Consider the following 16487-nt stretch of genomic DNA (forward strand, 5'->3'; position numbering starts at 1 on the left):
ACAGTTCCTGGGGGCACTCTGGGTTTTAAGTGCTGTACTGAACAGAGGTGTTCAGTGTACACTGAGGCTGATTGTGCCATGGCTGTGGCTGAGCAGAGGCTGAGGCTGAGCAGGCCATAGTAAGGGCTGAGGCTGAGGGGGTTGGGGCTGAAGATGACACCCAGAAAAAGGGGGCGAGGTTATAAAGGCTGACAAACAAGGCACCCAAACAAAGGAATGAGTGGCTGAGGGGCTGGAGGTATTAACTGATGGTAATCAGCATCTGTGAGGCATGGGCATAGTTATGGGGGAGGCTAGAGGCTGTGATTAATACCTTTAAAGCAATTCAGTGCCCTGAGGCACAGAAAGGGCCAGTAGGTAAAGAAAGGGTCAAGTGGTAATTGCAGGTCTTAGAAAGGGCCAGTTGGGCATAGAATAATTGGGTGGCAGAGTAAGGGACCACAGAGCAACAGTAGAACTAAGAATTTGGGTAGGTCAAGTAGAGGCTACCAGGATCACCCCAGAATTTAGGGGCAGCCTGCCAATTCGTATACATCAAGGTGTGGCAGATGAAATAATTGGGGGAATATACCAAGGAGCTGGAGTGAGGCAGGTTTTGGATGGCCCCCAGGGATTGCAACAGCCACCCTTGGTACTAGACCAGCTACATATACATATATAAATATACTCTCTTGACTATTCATTTCATTTCTGGTTTCTCATTTCTAGAAAAAATAAAAATCAAACCTCAGCCAAGCTGGCTCTAGAGCGTTACGTGGTTCTAGATCATTTAAAAACTGCAATTAAAAACATAAAACCCAATTAGAAACAGCTAAATCTTCTACCCAGAAGTATAAAAATAAGAGAAAGTGCCTTAGATTTCAAGGCCATTAAAAGGCATGGCTTGGCCTAACGATTAGTAAGAAAAGAAAGCTGCTGTTTTGAAACAAAGCTTTCAGCCATTACACTGCATTGATGGGCCAGCTACCAGCTCTCTGTTGTATCTTAATGCTACATGCTATGGTTATATCCCTGTATATGCGTTTGAAAACTTTTCTTGCTTCACAGAAAAAAGCAAGGATCGAGGGAATAACACAGTTGGTGCCAGGTTGAACAGAGTGGAAGACAAGGTAGGCCTTGTCTTCATTTGCTTAGCAATAAATAAAAATGATGTGCCATGCTACAGTGCTTTGTTTCATTACATTCAGGGAAAAAAATATGGCTTATAATGGAGCAATTTACCTAGCTTTCCAAAATAAGTGAAATCTCAACACCAAGCATTGCATTTCTTTTTGTCATTTTAACAGAGCAGAGGAAAATGTAAACTTTAATTAATAGCATTCTCTCTTCTATTACTCACTTGGTTTTCGATTTTTAATGGTATATGTTGCACTCGTCTCAATGCTCTATTTCCTTCCTCCGTGATAGATAAAAGGCTCTGTTTCTTTAATACGCTAGTATGTTGCAGCCCCAAGATTTCTCTTTGATCATTGCTCTGTTGTTTATATAACTCCACCTACTATTCCTTAGAGAGGGAACAAAAATCTTGCTCTATCCTGGTTTTCATTCTCTATGACGAATGGAGTTTTTCCTTTCAAGTGACACCAAACTAAGGAAAAACAGTTTTTACAATCATAAATTAACAGTGTAGTGCTTTGCAGTGCTTTATTTTACTTATTAACTGCACTGGTTGAATTAGACCAAAAGCAAGAAACTGTCATATTTAGGAATATAGACTTGCCTGTGTTTAAAGACCGAGACGGAGCTCAGAGATGCATTGATTGAATCCTTCATCAATCTCCCATGTGAAATATTGTATGAGTTTTGAAAGGGTTCTTTTATTTTAATGATCTGCTTGACTTGCCTGTACAGTTTGTTGGTGTGGTTAGGTCTTGAGGAAGAATTTCTGAAGTATCTTCAGAAAAGTTGCTCTTTACAGGGTTTCTTGCACACAGGATATACTAGGAACAAGATAAACTAATAATGAGAGAACCTGCTCTTTTTTGCATATCAAGAGTTTCATCCCAAATCATGCCGTCCAACCACCCTAATCTCTGGAGAGTTATCTGTTACTTGTTTGTTTCATACATAGTTCTCTCCTTAGTTTACCACATAAATGTTTAGTATTCAGAGGTTTTCTACTGCTGAATGCTCATAAATGGTGTTTTAAAGAATAAAACTTGTTCAAATAGTAATGATTGAATTCCAAGATGGTTTGTGAAGATCAAGGACTTTAATGTTGCAATTGTGAGGAACTGTGAAGTTGTGAAGTCATAAAAGTGGATTTTGTACATGCAGACACTACATTATGCAATGTTCATGCAGGGGATTTATAGCTATAAATGGAGGCCATTACTAAGGAAACTGGCCTGTATGTATGCATTTAGTATCCATGATGTGGATTCATAATGCTAAACTTAACAAAAAAGCATTGAGAACACTGACAAAAACAATTTGGCGAGTAGTTTTTGAACAAAAGAGAAAGTAGGTTTCTGTGTGGTGATTGTAGACATCTACAATAAATCTGGAAGAAGAGCTTTCATGTTGTGGTTGACTCGGGGAATATCTATTTTTTATACGATAACTTACTTTCTGTATATCCTCATTACCATAATCAGGGCACACAATGAATTTATACTGACTTTTGTTATCTGTCTAGTAATACCACTATAAAAACCTGTCTGTTTAATTTTGGTATATCTGGGTTAAATTTACTCTTTGTTTTAAAGTAACAGATGCTTCTTTCTTTGTAGTTCTATGAGGTCATCTGTGGTTTCAAAGCTGCATGTTATCTAACCAATACAGCTACTCCTATCTGCAAAAACGTTATCTCAGAGTAGCTCTGAAACTAAAAATAGAGAAATTTCAGTTGGACAGTGCAAACATTCTGTTGAATACAGTAGTATCTATGGCAACACATTGACTATGGTTAAATCAGATAAATTTACTGCAGGTGCAGAGGGTTTGAAAGTTACTTTTTGGTACTGTACTCTTTGAGATTGACTTCTGCCTTTTTAAAAAATAAATGCTAAATAACAGGTTCTAGATAGATTTGAAAGTGCAATCCTTACAGAACACTGTATAAAAGAAATAAAGGTCAAGAGAAAAAAATCACAAAGGTGTGTAATGGCTTTGGCTTCTAAGTCCTATTGGCTTGGAATGAAACTTAGACTTCCAAGAAGGACCCTTTCCAAGGTCCAGAGGGCTGAGGTGCCCATCTCCCATTAATTTGCTGTGAGAATTAGGCACCTCTTGCAAAGTGTGCATTTGAAAAAAATCTCTCTTTAAACTGAGGTCATTTTTGAAAATGGGATTAAGGGCAACTAAAACCTTTGGGGTGTCTTTTAATATTTTTACCTAAGAAGAGCATCTGATATTTCCTGTATAGAGTGGACAAACTAATGCTGTAATTCATCTTTTTCATTGACAACTTAAAATGGCTTTCATAAAGTATTCTGGGTCAGATTCTTTAATACACCAGTGGTCTGATGCAGGGCTGTCATTAAGTCCTGTTTATTATGGCTCTGTGTTTCTCAGGCCAGTCCCAGGGCTATATGTTCTGGCCTCCAGCTGGTTAAATGAGCTGGCTTAACCTCAGCATAGCTGGTTCATACATCATTCCCAATCCCTGTCCTCGCCAATTTCGGGGAGAAATATATGAGTCAGCTGTGCAGGCTCTACCCCAAATGAGGATTCCCTCTGCCAAGCACATTCTCAGCTGATGAGCTGTGGCCAAGTTCCAGCCCTGTTGTGCCAACAGGAAGGGACCAAGGCAGGGGAAAGAATTGGGCCTTCACTTCTGGCAGCTTTGGATGCTGTTAAGTATAAGTATCTGTCCTTGTTGGCAGGACAGATATCTGGTCCTCATATACTACATAACAGTAGGCAGAAACCATAACTGACCAAAATTTGTGGCAACACTCCCTGAGACTTCAACATGCTTCATTTAAAAGCTGTTTTCTTACCTTGGGATCACTTCTTTCACTGTATGATATTTCTAGAAATTACCTTCACCATTGGCAATGTTCTTGCTTGCACCTGGAATAGTAAGATGAGCAAATCTGCTTTAAAGCCACGCACATCTCACACACGTCATAAGAAATGGTCCTTGAAAGGGAAGGGTATGGTATGTTTTAATTTTTTTTATCCAAAGTCAAACATAACCTTGTACTATGGAAACTATGAAAACTTCCATAGATATTGACCAGAATGAAAATTTAGTAATTTAAGGGAGAGGTATTTGTGGTTTTTTCGATTTCCTTCCCCTTTGTCCTGTCCCCCTGTTCTTCCCGCCCCCAGCCAGCCAAAACTACTTTCATTTGCCCATGGAACACACTTTTGCTTCTTCTGAACATTTTAGCATTAGTAAAGTTGTATGCAACCAAAGAGAAGGTTTTACAAGAAGTGCTTGGTAACTATGTCTCATTACCTGAGCTACCTCTATAAAGGGCTTCAATGCTCAGTAGTTCTTGGAACACACCTTGGTTCTGCCATTGTTCTGTGCTACATGAAACAACCTGTGTTGAGTGCTTTGTTCTTGTGAAAAATGTATCTAAGTACTCATCTGTCCTTCTAACTTACACCTCAAAGGATGTGGTGAGTAGGGAAAAAACAAGGACAAATCAATTTATTTTCATTGGGTAAAACCTCATTTCTTTTTATCTTGAAACATCTGTGAATGACCAAGTCCCCCTCCCCCTGACTCTACTGGCTGGCTACCAAATGGAAAATCAAAAGCACTTTTCCGGATATACACAGTTGTATAGGTGCCACTGTTGATTCATCTGCAGAATACCCCACGTGTCAGTAGTTCAGCTTAGGCTGTACTGGGGAGCTTGTTGCACAAGCAAGGCTACAGTGTACTCAAGATCTTTTATTTATGTCAGTTGCTCTTTTTCTCTTCATTCACCCTTGATTTCTTGTCTTGTGATTGTTGTAGTTGGTGGCAGGAAAAGTTATCTGATCCCATCCGGTGTCTTTCTGATTATTAACTGAGATACGGTCATGTAGGCACATAACTTGACTCTCCATAGATTTTTGCTGTTAAAATGGACTTGTTGGAAAATCATCTGGACCATAGCAGCAAAGACAAAATCTGGCAGTCCTGGACTCCAATAGTCTGCTCTCCCTGCATGCCAGATCTTCCATTGATGTGGAGAAAACCCTGTGTGTGAAAAGAACATCAGAATCCAGGTTCACAGGGTTTTAAATCAGACTTCTCTCATATAAGATTTTTGTTTTTTCTCCATTAAAAGATTACTGTAATCCAAAGCAATTTTCTAGCTGTTAACACACAGTATACTCAAAACTCCTGTATAGTTGCATTATTTCACTGAAAATGAATCAATATAGAAGTGTAATCAGGATGAGCACTGTTTAATGTGTTTACAATAACCTTTTATAAGCACTTGGGATATTGTGAGTTAATGTTATGCACTTAAAACAGAAAGACTGTAGTGAACTGCTATGCATATGTGGAAGTCCTGTAGTAGGAAACCACATATTACTCTCAATGCTGGCCTACCAGTCTTTCAAATCAAGACATATCCAAAGTGCATGCATATTCTTTTTCACACATGCTTTTGAAAATGTTATCTATGTGTGCTCTCAGTCATGTTAATAGAGCAAAACTCAGAAGACCAAATACACCATTAAAAAAAAAACAAAACCAAACTGTCAGGGCATAATATCACTGCAATAGCTAAATAGGAAATTTACTTAAGTAAGGTTAATGAGAGCAATAATGATTCCAAGGCCTTGTTTGCACTGGTTTTTAAAATGAGTTTGAAGACCCTATTTAAACTGTATCTTCACATTGTTCTGGCTTTAATTGGTTTCTGCTGTATTTTTATCATCCATGTAGAAACTATATTTACCAGATAAATTGACAGATACAGATATACCATATTTTAGCATGGTTCTTTCACTAAATTAGATTTTTGATATCCTTTTTCCTTAGTCCTGCGTTTGCTGATTGACCTATCAATAAATAGTTTACTATCATGTAGATTTCATGAAACACTTGGGATCATGACATATGTCACTTGTTTGAAAACCTGCTGACATGGATAAGGACTATGGATTTCTCTAGGAAATCACACACTGGGAGCAATCTAGATGATAAAATTTGTAACCCACAAGGATTTAGTTATTTCTTTAAAACACAACATTCTGTGTCAAAAACACCTGAAGGTATAATGGGTTTTAAAACTCAATTCCAGGCCATTTACCATCCCATAGACTTTTTTGCAATAAAAAGTATGTGATAATAGCAAAGTACGTAAATATGAAAGCTGGTAACCATGGTTAGCCCACCTAAATTTCACCATAATAGAAATCTGATGAGGTTTTTTTCATGTCCTGTTATAAGTTATTTCTGAGCAGTCAGAAAGCTTCTGCAATTTACCCAAGAGGTATCTGCTCTTCCATCATAGATGAAGTGGTGTCCATCACCTATCTCATAAGATACTGCAAGGTTTAATTAATGGATGTTTTTGCCTTGCTCTTGGAGCCATGAAATAAATTCACTAGAAGAAGGCTAAGTACAGGCAACCCCCGCTTAACACTATTTCACTTAGCGCTATTTCGCTATAACATTCATTTAAAATCGATACCCGATGTCACTTAGCGCTCAGCAAGTTTCATTATAACGCTCACAGTCTCTGTCTTGGGTCATTAAAAAGAATTGTGGTCTCCATCTTGGGTCATCAAATACTTTCAGTTTCACTTAACATTCATTTCACTTAACGCTCTGTCTTGGGTCATTAAAAAGAATTGTGGTCTCCATCTTGGGTCATCAGATACTTTCAGTTTCGCTTAACGTTCATTTCACTTAACGCTCTGTTTTTCAGGAACCAATTAAGAGTGCTAATGCCAGGTTGTCTGTATTGATAACATAATTATTACCCAGGGTTGCTTTATTGCACTTATACTAGCTTTTTTAAAGTTCTTTTGTGTGAGGCCAGTTTGGGAAGTGCTGACGACCTTCTATGAGGTTGATAGTCATCGTTCTGATGTGGTACACAGCAGTTCCTCAAAGGATTATGCTTAAATAGTGTCAACATTTTCTTTCTTCTAACCATAGGGCATTGCCTACCACTTTAAGTGTTAAAATGTAATTCCCAGGCCGTGGTTCATCATTCCCTATTCATAAAATAAGTTCAAAATAAGGTACATCATCACAAAGCAATTTCTGCTTCCCGTGCTATGATGCTATAAAAATCTAAAAACATGTAAAACAACCCAGGGTATTAGTTTCTTTGCTAAACTCTAGTTTACCCATTGAAAACTTGCCTTGGATTAAGATCATGCATCAAATTTAATCTGAAGGATGTGTTTTTTTTAAATTTTAGAATGTTTCATTCCTCTTCAACAGTTATGAACTTAAGTCAGATACTGAATTGCAACCAGCAGAGTCGGTATTCCTTGTAAATCTCCTCCCATTTTTAAAAGGTGAAAGCTTCCCTGAATAAATACTTCTTCCCTGCCTTTGTACCTTACTTAACAGGGTTCTGCTCCAATTTGTATAGCTCAATTCAGTTCAATTCAGCTCCAGCTGTACTAGCACCAAATTCCTCTGTTATTAAAGTGTGTGTTTTACTGTGTCACAAGGTAAATTGTAATCATGCCATTTGTAATAAAGGGCTCCAAGTACATCCAGTGCAAAAAGATTTAGGACCTGCTCCAAGCCTATTAAAGTCAATGGGAAACTTTTTCCCCTGACTTAGTGGGCTTTGAAGCAAAACTTTTAATCAAAATATAATACAGTCATGATGATCCAACGTTTCAACTTTCCTTGACCAGGGTGAGCAGAAACACTGAACTTTGTATATACAACTTTGAGTCATTTTTTCCTCTGGCATACCTTATATGTCTTTCTGTAAGTGTTGGATGTTCTGACTGTAAATGTTGGTGTCAGCTTATGAATGTGGCTGCAGTTGGTTTGTAAGGAACAAAAGAAAAAAATATTCACGAAGAGATGAGAGAGGTCTTGTAATTTATATTCTGAGATTAACTTGAGTAAAACGTATTGCTGGGGGCTTTCTTGCTTCCCTTTCTTGCTTCCAAAGTTCATTCCATTAATGCTGTTGGTCGATAAGAATAACTCTTTTCACTTGATTGTAATCGCATACATTTATGGCATGCAGCCACAGACGTTGCTGAAACAATCTTGAACAAGATCATTGTCATCATAGCTTAGTCATAAATGTTTGGAATGCTACTTCAGACACATTACAAAGGGGCATTTGATGTTTGACTCTGTGCTCCTGTCTTTTGGTATGATCCTGTCTTTGGATTAGAAACATGCAAAGGCAAAGAAAGGAGTAAAATCTAGCACTGGTATCTCAGTGAATGATGAGCAGTAGGTGAACGAGTGAGGCCCTTGTCGCATGTTACGCTTAAGACATAATTAACCAGTTAATTGCATCTTACATTGTAACTGGGCCACATGTTCAATCAATTAGTGGTGTGATAAAAAGAGGAATAAGCCACAAGTTATTGCATCAGAAATGTGTAATAACTTTGTGGCTTGTCCCTATCACGCCATTATTTAAGTATGTGGCCAGGTGTGCCCCCGTGCCTGGGAGCCCCATCAGGTGAGGGGGTTCCCAGCCATGGGACCTTGCTACTTGCCAGTGCTCATGATCCCAGGCTCCCTGCACTAGTAGTAAGGCATGATGTGATTTGATGTGCAATCCCGCAATTGCACCTCCTGCCATACATGCATATGCGGGTAGGAACCTGATACAATCAAGTATCATTTGGGTTATAGTTCTTCTAAGCCAATATATTTTCCTGCAGAAAGGGACTACATACCATGCATCTGCATACATTTGCAGTGTAGAAGAAAAAAGTGACACCTTGGATACCTCCTCCCATTAGCAAGTGCTTGCCATGGTGTTGACTACTATACCAAAGATTCCTTCACATGTTATGCAGTCCTCCTCAGACCTCCTTTTTCTTTGAAATGCCCACTTAATATGAATACTCTTAAGCTGTGTCCAGACAAGTGAGCATGTGCCTGTTGCGGCATCTCAAAGTAGTTTGAGGTGCCACAGGAGGCATACTAGGAATGACAGGTTATTCAACGCTGGCACTGAAAATGTTCAGAATTGTTTCTGAGGCTGTTCAGGCAGGTTATACAGTACTGGCAGTCTGCCTTCTAGATGCTCAGAAATAGAACTGTAAAAAGTCTGTGCCTAATTTCAAGAAGTAAAATCAGTAGCACAGGTACAGCCACCAACTGGTGGTTACCAATCCTTACAACCACAAACAGGACCAATAATGATCTAAGAAAAAATTTGAAAGGGCATAGATTAATTTTTCTTACCCATTTAATTGTTGGCCTCTTTCCAGAGGCTAGAGTACAAATGTTGGGGAGCAATTTGGCTGCTGGGTTTCAATCCCATGGGATGCCTGATCTTTATAAACAGGACTGAAACCACATATTCTTCCACACAGGCATTTCAAGAGAAGGGAAATGGATTTTTCTCTGTGGCCATAGAGGAGCAATGGGCTCAAGCTGTAGCAAAAGAAATTTAGTTTGGAAATTGGGAGGAGCTTTTTGACTATGAGGGTGGTCAAGCATAGGAACAAGCTACCTAGAGAAGTGAAATTTCCACCCAGGGAAATTTTCAAGAACAGGTTGGACAGACACTTGGCTCAGGTGGTTTAGGAAGGGATGATCTTGCTTTGAGCAGAGGAGCAGACTAGATGAACTTATGAGGTCCCTTCCAGATGGGATCCTGTGATCCAGTGAAAAACCTGCAGATTCTAATGACTTGTTCACTCCAAACTTACACAAAGGTGGCCACAGATAGACCTAGAAGTGCAAAAGATTAGAGAATTCCATTTCCTATATCCTGCACCGTTCAGTTCCTTTGGATTCCATAACCTGGGCCCCAGTCTGTCAGTGATGTCCATTCAAACAGTCCCTTCTGTTCATGCAGAACTCCTGTGATAACACTACCACTGCCCATGAGTGTGACATATTGGAGGATTGGAACCTTAACCCTACAAGATCTTTCAGGCAGGAACCTCTTTTTCATTGTAGCTGTGCTCATTGACTAGTACAATATGGTCCAGTCACTATTTGAAGGATCTAGTTTCTACTGAAGTACAAGTAAAAATATAATAATGGCATTGTTTTTTGCAATATACAATTAAAATTGTAGTATTCATTGTATTCTATATGCTATTTGGGTTTGAGAGTAAACATTTTTATCCTTTGGGCCTGGGAACTACAGAGCTACTCACATAAGAAATGAACAGTGTTGCCAACTCAGATCTGGTGATTATTCTGAAAGTCTTAGCTTCTCAGGTCATGGGAAATGGGGTTAGATGAAAACCTCCATTTTCATTAAAAAGAAAACAGAAAGAGAACAGATAAAATCATGACCTTGTTGGAGTCAGCAGGGGTTTTGCTATTTCACTGAGGTGCCAGGATTTCATCCCAGGTTTTTGACTCATGGTTGCATGGAAAGCATGAATAAAGACACCATATATTTATAGCTGCTCATTTTTTTTAATCTCCCTCTTTTTTTTTTCTTTCCCAAAATTGATATCCTGACTCTTAGGATATTGGTCTGTGATTTTTTTTTTTTTTTGAATACTCGGAGTTGTCCATATCAAGTGAGTATTATATAGACAGGTTTCAAGTTGTACCAATAAGCAGAGCCACTTACTATGAGTAGAAATCTAAGAAAAAATTTATGTAACATGCCAGTTGTCACACAAAGCCTGTTGGCTAGTTTATAAACTACTAGGCTTGAAGAAGGAATGATCAGGAACCAGCTGGTCAAATAAACAATCTTCTAAACAGTCTTCATTTTAGCTGCTATTCTGGGAATTGGTTATTTGTGTTTATGTTTGAGTAGGTATGTGAGTGGACATAAGGTCTGCAAATCAAGATGACTCGATCTTCCGTTAAACCGCACAAATCCTGTTGTGTCTGGCATTTCAAAGATAAACCCATGATGAAAGCAAGATTTGAAACTCAGCCCACACCATTCTTTTGCGTAGGCTGTTTACATCTGCTGTGGGGTGGAAATGCACAGTGAGTTTGCAGATGGGGAATGTAGCAACAGTAGTATGGAGCAAATATCCTATAGAACACATCAGAACAGAAGGATTAAAAAATGCTACATGAAACACTTCTATTTTCCTCTCTTGCAGCTCTCCTCAAAGCTAGGTAAAATTCTTTTTAATACCATAAAAATCTTCCAGGTAAGAAATCAATCAGCATTTTAACCTAAAGGACTAAATTCAGCTCTGATGTAAGGAGAGTGCAGCCCCATTAAAATCGGATGCCCCAGGGCTCAATTTGATTTTTGTCAGATGTTTCTTGATAAAACAACTTCAGAAGAATTAGAATCTTGTACTATTTATTATAATTTGAAGTTGGGGATCAGGGAGGAAAAAAAACGGAGTCCTTTCAACTACAAAAAAACTCACACTGAAAGAAAAAAAACAACCTTGTCCTCCTGGGTGAACATGCATACTCTCACTGTTTTGTAGAGAGAAAGGCAGGGAAGGGTGGCAAAGGTTCACAGCTGCTGATGAAGTAGGCTGTCACCCACCAAAGCTTATGCCTCTCTGAATAAGTTTAGTCTCTAGGTGCCACCCTGCCCTGCCCTGCCTTCTGCCTCACTCTTTTGAACATAGAATGGGAAGTAGAATGCAGTCAGGGCGCAAGTAGCACATCCGTGCCAGGCTTAGGGTTGGTGAGGGGGGGACCCTTGCAAGCAGATTACAGCATTCTTAAAATCCCAGTCTGCTTCACTTGCTGCTTCTGCATCAGCATAAGCAGTGACAGAGCTTGAGCAAAAGCTATTGTGTATCCTCATGTATGCAAATCAGATTTTCGTTAAGGTATATTTTTTAAAAATCACACAGAAATGTTTATAATTACCAAAGGCAGGGAAGATTCTTTGAGTAGATGTGATATCTTTTGTTAGATTAACTGAGAGGGTAGAAAAAAGTTCTTAGCAAGCTTTCAGGTACAACCACCCTTCTTCTTCAGGCATCGGAAGACTCTGCTGTACAGAGACTCCAAAGAGTGAGATCTCAGTACAGCAGAGACTTCCTATGCCTGAAGAAGGTCTAACAAAAGATATCACATCTACTCAGAGAACCTTGGCTACCCAGGGCCTTAGACCAAGATGGCTACAACCAAAAACCCAGCAACATGTAAGTACCAAATACACTTCTTTAATGAAGCTGTCACAATTATTACAGTCTAAGTAAATAAGACAGGCAAAGTATGAAAGGAAAAAGTATGTTAGCTACATTTTACAGGGGAGGAAAGTAGGTATAGAAAGTAAGTGACTTGCCCAAAGAACATCTGAAGAAGTCCGTAGCAAAGCCAGAAGTTTAACTTGAATCTACCAAGTCTCAGTCCAGTGCCGTGAACTAGAAACCATCATTCTTTTTATTAACATGTTTTAAAGCTCCTGCAGCTTTGCATGATTACGTTGGCCAGTGTGGACCTGGGTATAATCATATTCCATTGAGTTTTAAAAACCTTCAATACTTGAGAACAGCATATAAAAACACATAAAACCATCCATGCCAGCCAGTATAAATGTACTGAAACTCTGCTAGACAGAAGCTTTTAAACCAGCTAGAAACTGGTCTCTTAACACAGTTCCCACAGCCTTGCATAGAGGGAGCAGATCTGCTTTCATTCAAGAGAAAATGTTATATAATGTTTCAAGTGAAAATGAATATTAAAGCTATAATTAAATGTTTAACCTGAGAGCAATAGTCAAGCGAATTACTATTTGAAAAGTCTTGGACCCAGCATCACTAGCTACTGACCCTTCCATGACATCTGTTACTTTTACTTTTGGGTTTGCTTCAGTTCTCTCTCTCTCTCTCTTAAACAAATGACTCCACTTAATGCAACACTTGGTTCCCATTAGACAGATAGGAGGTAATTCACTTAGTAACATCTGCATCTTAACCTAATTAAATCCTAATAGCCTTAATATATCAAGGAAGCTGGTGTGATTAACAGCACTAAAGGGTTTGTCAGACACTACACCTAATAAATACTACCCCTTGTCCAGTCCTGGAAAAAAGAGTGAATAAATGCATTGTCTCCAAAATAAAAATGCCCAGAGCTACACAAAGGCTCTAAAAAGCTGGCCTACCAAAAAACATACTAAGCGACAATGAAAATTAAACTGTGTAAGTGCATGTAGCCCCTTCCCCAAACAGCTGAGCAGGGACTGGCCTTTTGCCCTGCTGGGATGTGAACCAAAAACTATTCTTAGAAACTCTCTTTGTTTTCATTTTATCCTGTCATTCTAGAGCCACCATTCATGCCTGCTCCTTTCTACTCCTCCTTGTACAAATACTTTTGTGATGTTTTTATCTCCCATCATCATAGCTCTTAAACCTTCTAGGCTGTGTAGGGCTGTGCGAAATGCCTGCATTTTGTTTCGGATTCGGCATTTTGGAGGGACAGTGTTTCATTTCGGTGTTTGGTAGGGCTGTCTCAAACAGCTGTGTTTTGTTTCGTTTCAGATTCGGCATTTCAGAGGGACAGTGATTCATTTTGGTGTTATGAATCACTGTCCCCTTTCATTTCAACTTAAATTGTTTTGGAGCTGTTTCAGAATTTCAGTGGTGTTTTGGCCATGAGCTATAATGGGGAATCACTAAAATGCCTATAACTTTGTCATTTCATGCCTGCTTCAGATGAAACTTGCAAGGATGGCAGCCCCTTCGAAGGCCATGAAGTCTGCCAAGTTTCAAGGAGATAGGTGCAGCAGTTTCTGGGAAATGGCACCTCAGATTGTTCAAAGCAATCTGTGTGCAGGGGTTTTTGTGAAACTGGACCTCAAACTGTTCAAAGCAAAACTAGTATCACTTGCTGGCAGTGGCAGCCTGCTGTCGTCCCATGCTCAGATCTGGGGAGGAGCTGGGGGAAGTGATCAGAGACCTGGGGGAAAGATTGGGGAGCTGGGGAATGAAACCGGGGACTGGGAGAATGTTCAGGGCCCTGAACATTCCCCAGCTCCCTATTTGATTCCCCAGCATTGGGGTTGGAAGGGACCTCACAGACAGATTGTTGTCACTGACCAGCTACAGATGTCAGTATCAGAGCAGTCCTTCTTCCCCCTCCCTCTTTCCCTGCAAGCCCCCTCTGAAAGAGCTCGAAACAGCTCTGAAACATCCGAAGCATTTTGTTTGGCCTGTTTCATTTTGGAGCCCTGTGTTTCGTTTTGGATTCAGTGTTTCAACTGTTGAAACACCCGAATCCAAAATGAAATGAAGCGGCCACTGAAATTTCACACAGCCCCACTGTGTATGCCTTGATATTTGGACCTGTAACTGCCAGTAGGTACAACTGCTGATTGTGCCAAATAAACCTCTGAGCTCTGCAACTTCCCAGTGGTAGAGCTCTAATTTATTGGAGATTATTTGTCTGGGAACAGCCTCCATTCCTACTGAGTGGCAAAGTTCACAGGTGACGAACCCACCAAATGAGGTACATTGGACAAGTAAAGAATATTCAAGGAGCTAGCTTGCAGTGGAGGTGGATCTTTTTACTTTAACATATTTAAGTTATTTGTAAATAACATATTTAAGTTATTTGTAAACTCTCAATTGTTGGCACAAGGATCATCATAATCCCAGGTAAAGCATGGGAGAGAGGTGACAAAGTTATCCCCACCCTGCACCTTCCCCTCCAAAATAGTTTCTGCAAGGTTCTGACCAGAGGAACGTTACAGGGGAAAAAATAGTCAGGTGAGGAGACCTCATCCCCTTCCAGTTGATCACCTTCCCTTGTGTTCTCTTCAGTTTGATGTTTTTTTAGAACCCGCTATAAAAACTGCTAAAGCACCGCACAAGTCATGAGTAGCTCGGGTAACTGAGGAAGCAGGCACAGATACATGGGACATATTGTCCATATACTACTCCAAGATACTAACTAACTGGCCCACCCAGGTCCAACATTTGGAATCCAACTGTAAGAAGGCAATCTTGAACATTGAGAAATTATGGTCAGACATTAGAGGTAAGATAGAGTCAATCAATTTAATTTGCATAGAGGGAGGGGGAATGACCCAGTTAAATTAAAGAAGTTGTATTGAAAAACAAAAAAAAGTAGGTGACTCCTAGATGGTTATTTACCTTGATTTCTGTATGTCTGTACTGTGCAGTAAAATTCAAAATTGGAGATAAAACTGAGACAAAGATCAGTGAATCAGGCTTAAAAGAGAGAACCTTTATTGTGGATTTAAGAGGAAAAAAAGCAGAAAAGAAGTTGGGATAAGTCCAGGAAAGCTGTATGCGTCTCAGCCTGGTGTATATTTTTTGTGTTAAGCCCAAAACAAATAGCTTCTTTTTTCCCCACTCCCTTTCATATTTATTATCAGTGAGGAACACAGGCCAGCTGTCACTCAGTCATAAGACTGCTGCTGCAATAAAAACTTGCCCATATACTAGACACATGCATAGCTGTTGTTTACAAATGCTTCATTGATTTTGGTGACTAAGGGATTGGCTTGTTTTCTTTCCACTGCCTGTGAAGGGGAAAAAAAGCAGCAGCTCCAACAGTATTTCTCTTGCATAGCACAACTGGAAGTGTAATTAAATTAGGATACAAGCAAATCCTATGTATGTGCCACTGGCTGTTGCATTAATATTATTGTATGCAATGAAAAAAAATAACAAACCTGTATGTTATGGGAACATTATTAAGGATGTAAAGTCAAACTTTCAAAAGTTAGGAATGCCAGAGTTAAGTTTGCCTGTGTGTTCATATTGTGATATAATCATAGATGTCTGAAATCGGGTAGCCAACATTAATGGTCACTCATGACCTTCAACTCTCTATGCCTTCCAGTCTATAAATTGGGGATAAAAGGTAGTGCTCTCCTCTCCTCATCCAACAGGGCTGCTGTAACAATTAACATCTATGAAGTTTTTGTATACTGTAATGAGACGTGCTATAGATATTTCCATGAGGAAATTAAATTCTGTCTTCAAAGGTATATTTGAATAGCACGCAATGATGAGGCATGTGGGCCATGTTTGACTGAAAGACAATTGGTCCTGAGTCCCTTTATTTTCTTGCAAAGAATGATTAAGAGACATTGTATGAAACTATGGAACAGCGAATCTGTCTGTAAGGGATTATCATTTAACAGAGTTTTAGCTCTTTATCCAGCTCTGTCTCTGATCTGCAATTCAACCTTGAAGAAGTTTCTTCATTGCTCTGTACTTCTGCTGCCCCTTCTAGCCTTTGTCTTTCGCTTATTTACAGTGTAAACTCTTCAAGCTCTGTCCTTCCTAGGTAGTTGGACAGTACAGAATTTGACCGCTCTCAATAGTAAACAGAATAAAGTTGAGTATCTAGGCCAGCAGGATTTGGATTCTGTAGGTGTCTAGGCTATACAATGTCAAATAAAAGCAGTGCAAGTCCAGTACCAACTAAGGGTCCAGAGGAGGGCCACTCATATGATGAGGGGACAACAGGGCAGGCCCTATGAGGA

General features: G+C 39.5%; 1 protein-coding gene across 5 annotated transcripts in view; it reads left to right on the forward strand.

The window, feature by feature from the left end:
* Positions 1-16487, forward strand: part of KCNQ1 (potassium voltage-gated channel subfamily Q member 1) — a 583404-nt gene that overhangs the window by 406953 nt on the left and 159964 nt on the right. For all 5 annotated transcript variants that reach the window (XM_019551702.1, XM_019551697.1, XM_019551700.1 and 2 more), the window contains one exon: positions 1048-1109. In XM_019551702.1, the coding sequence (XP_019407247.1) occupies positions 1048-1072 (25 nt within the window). In that variant the 3' untranslated portion in view covers positions 1073-1109. The remainder of the gene's footprint in view (positions 1-1047; positions 1110-16487) is intronic.

Source organism: Crocodylus porosus, unplaced genomic scaffold (assembly GCF_001723895.1).
Source record: "Crocodylus porosus isolate Cpor-Errol unplaced genomic scaffold, CroPor_comp1, whole genome shotgun sequence".
Classification (NCBI taxonomy): Eukaryota; Metazoa; Chordata; order Crocodylia; family Crocodylidae; genus Crocodylus; species Crocodylus porosus.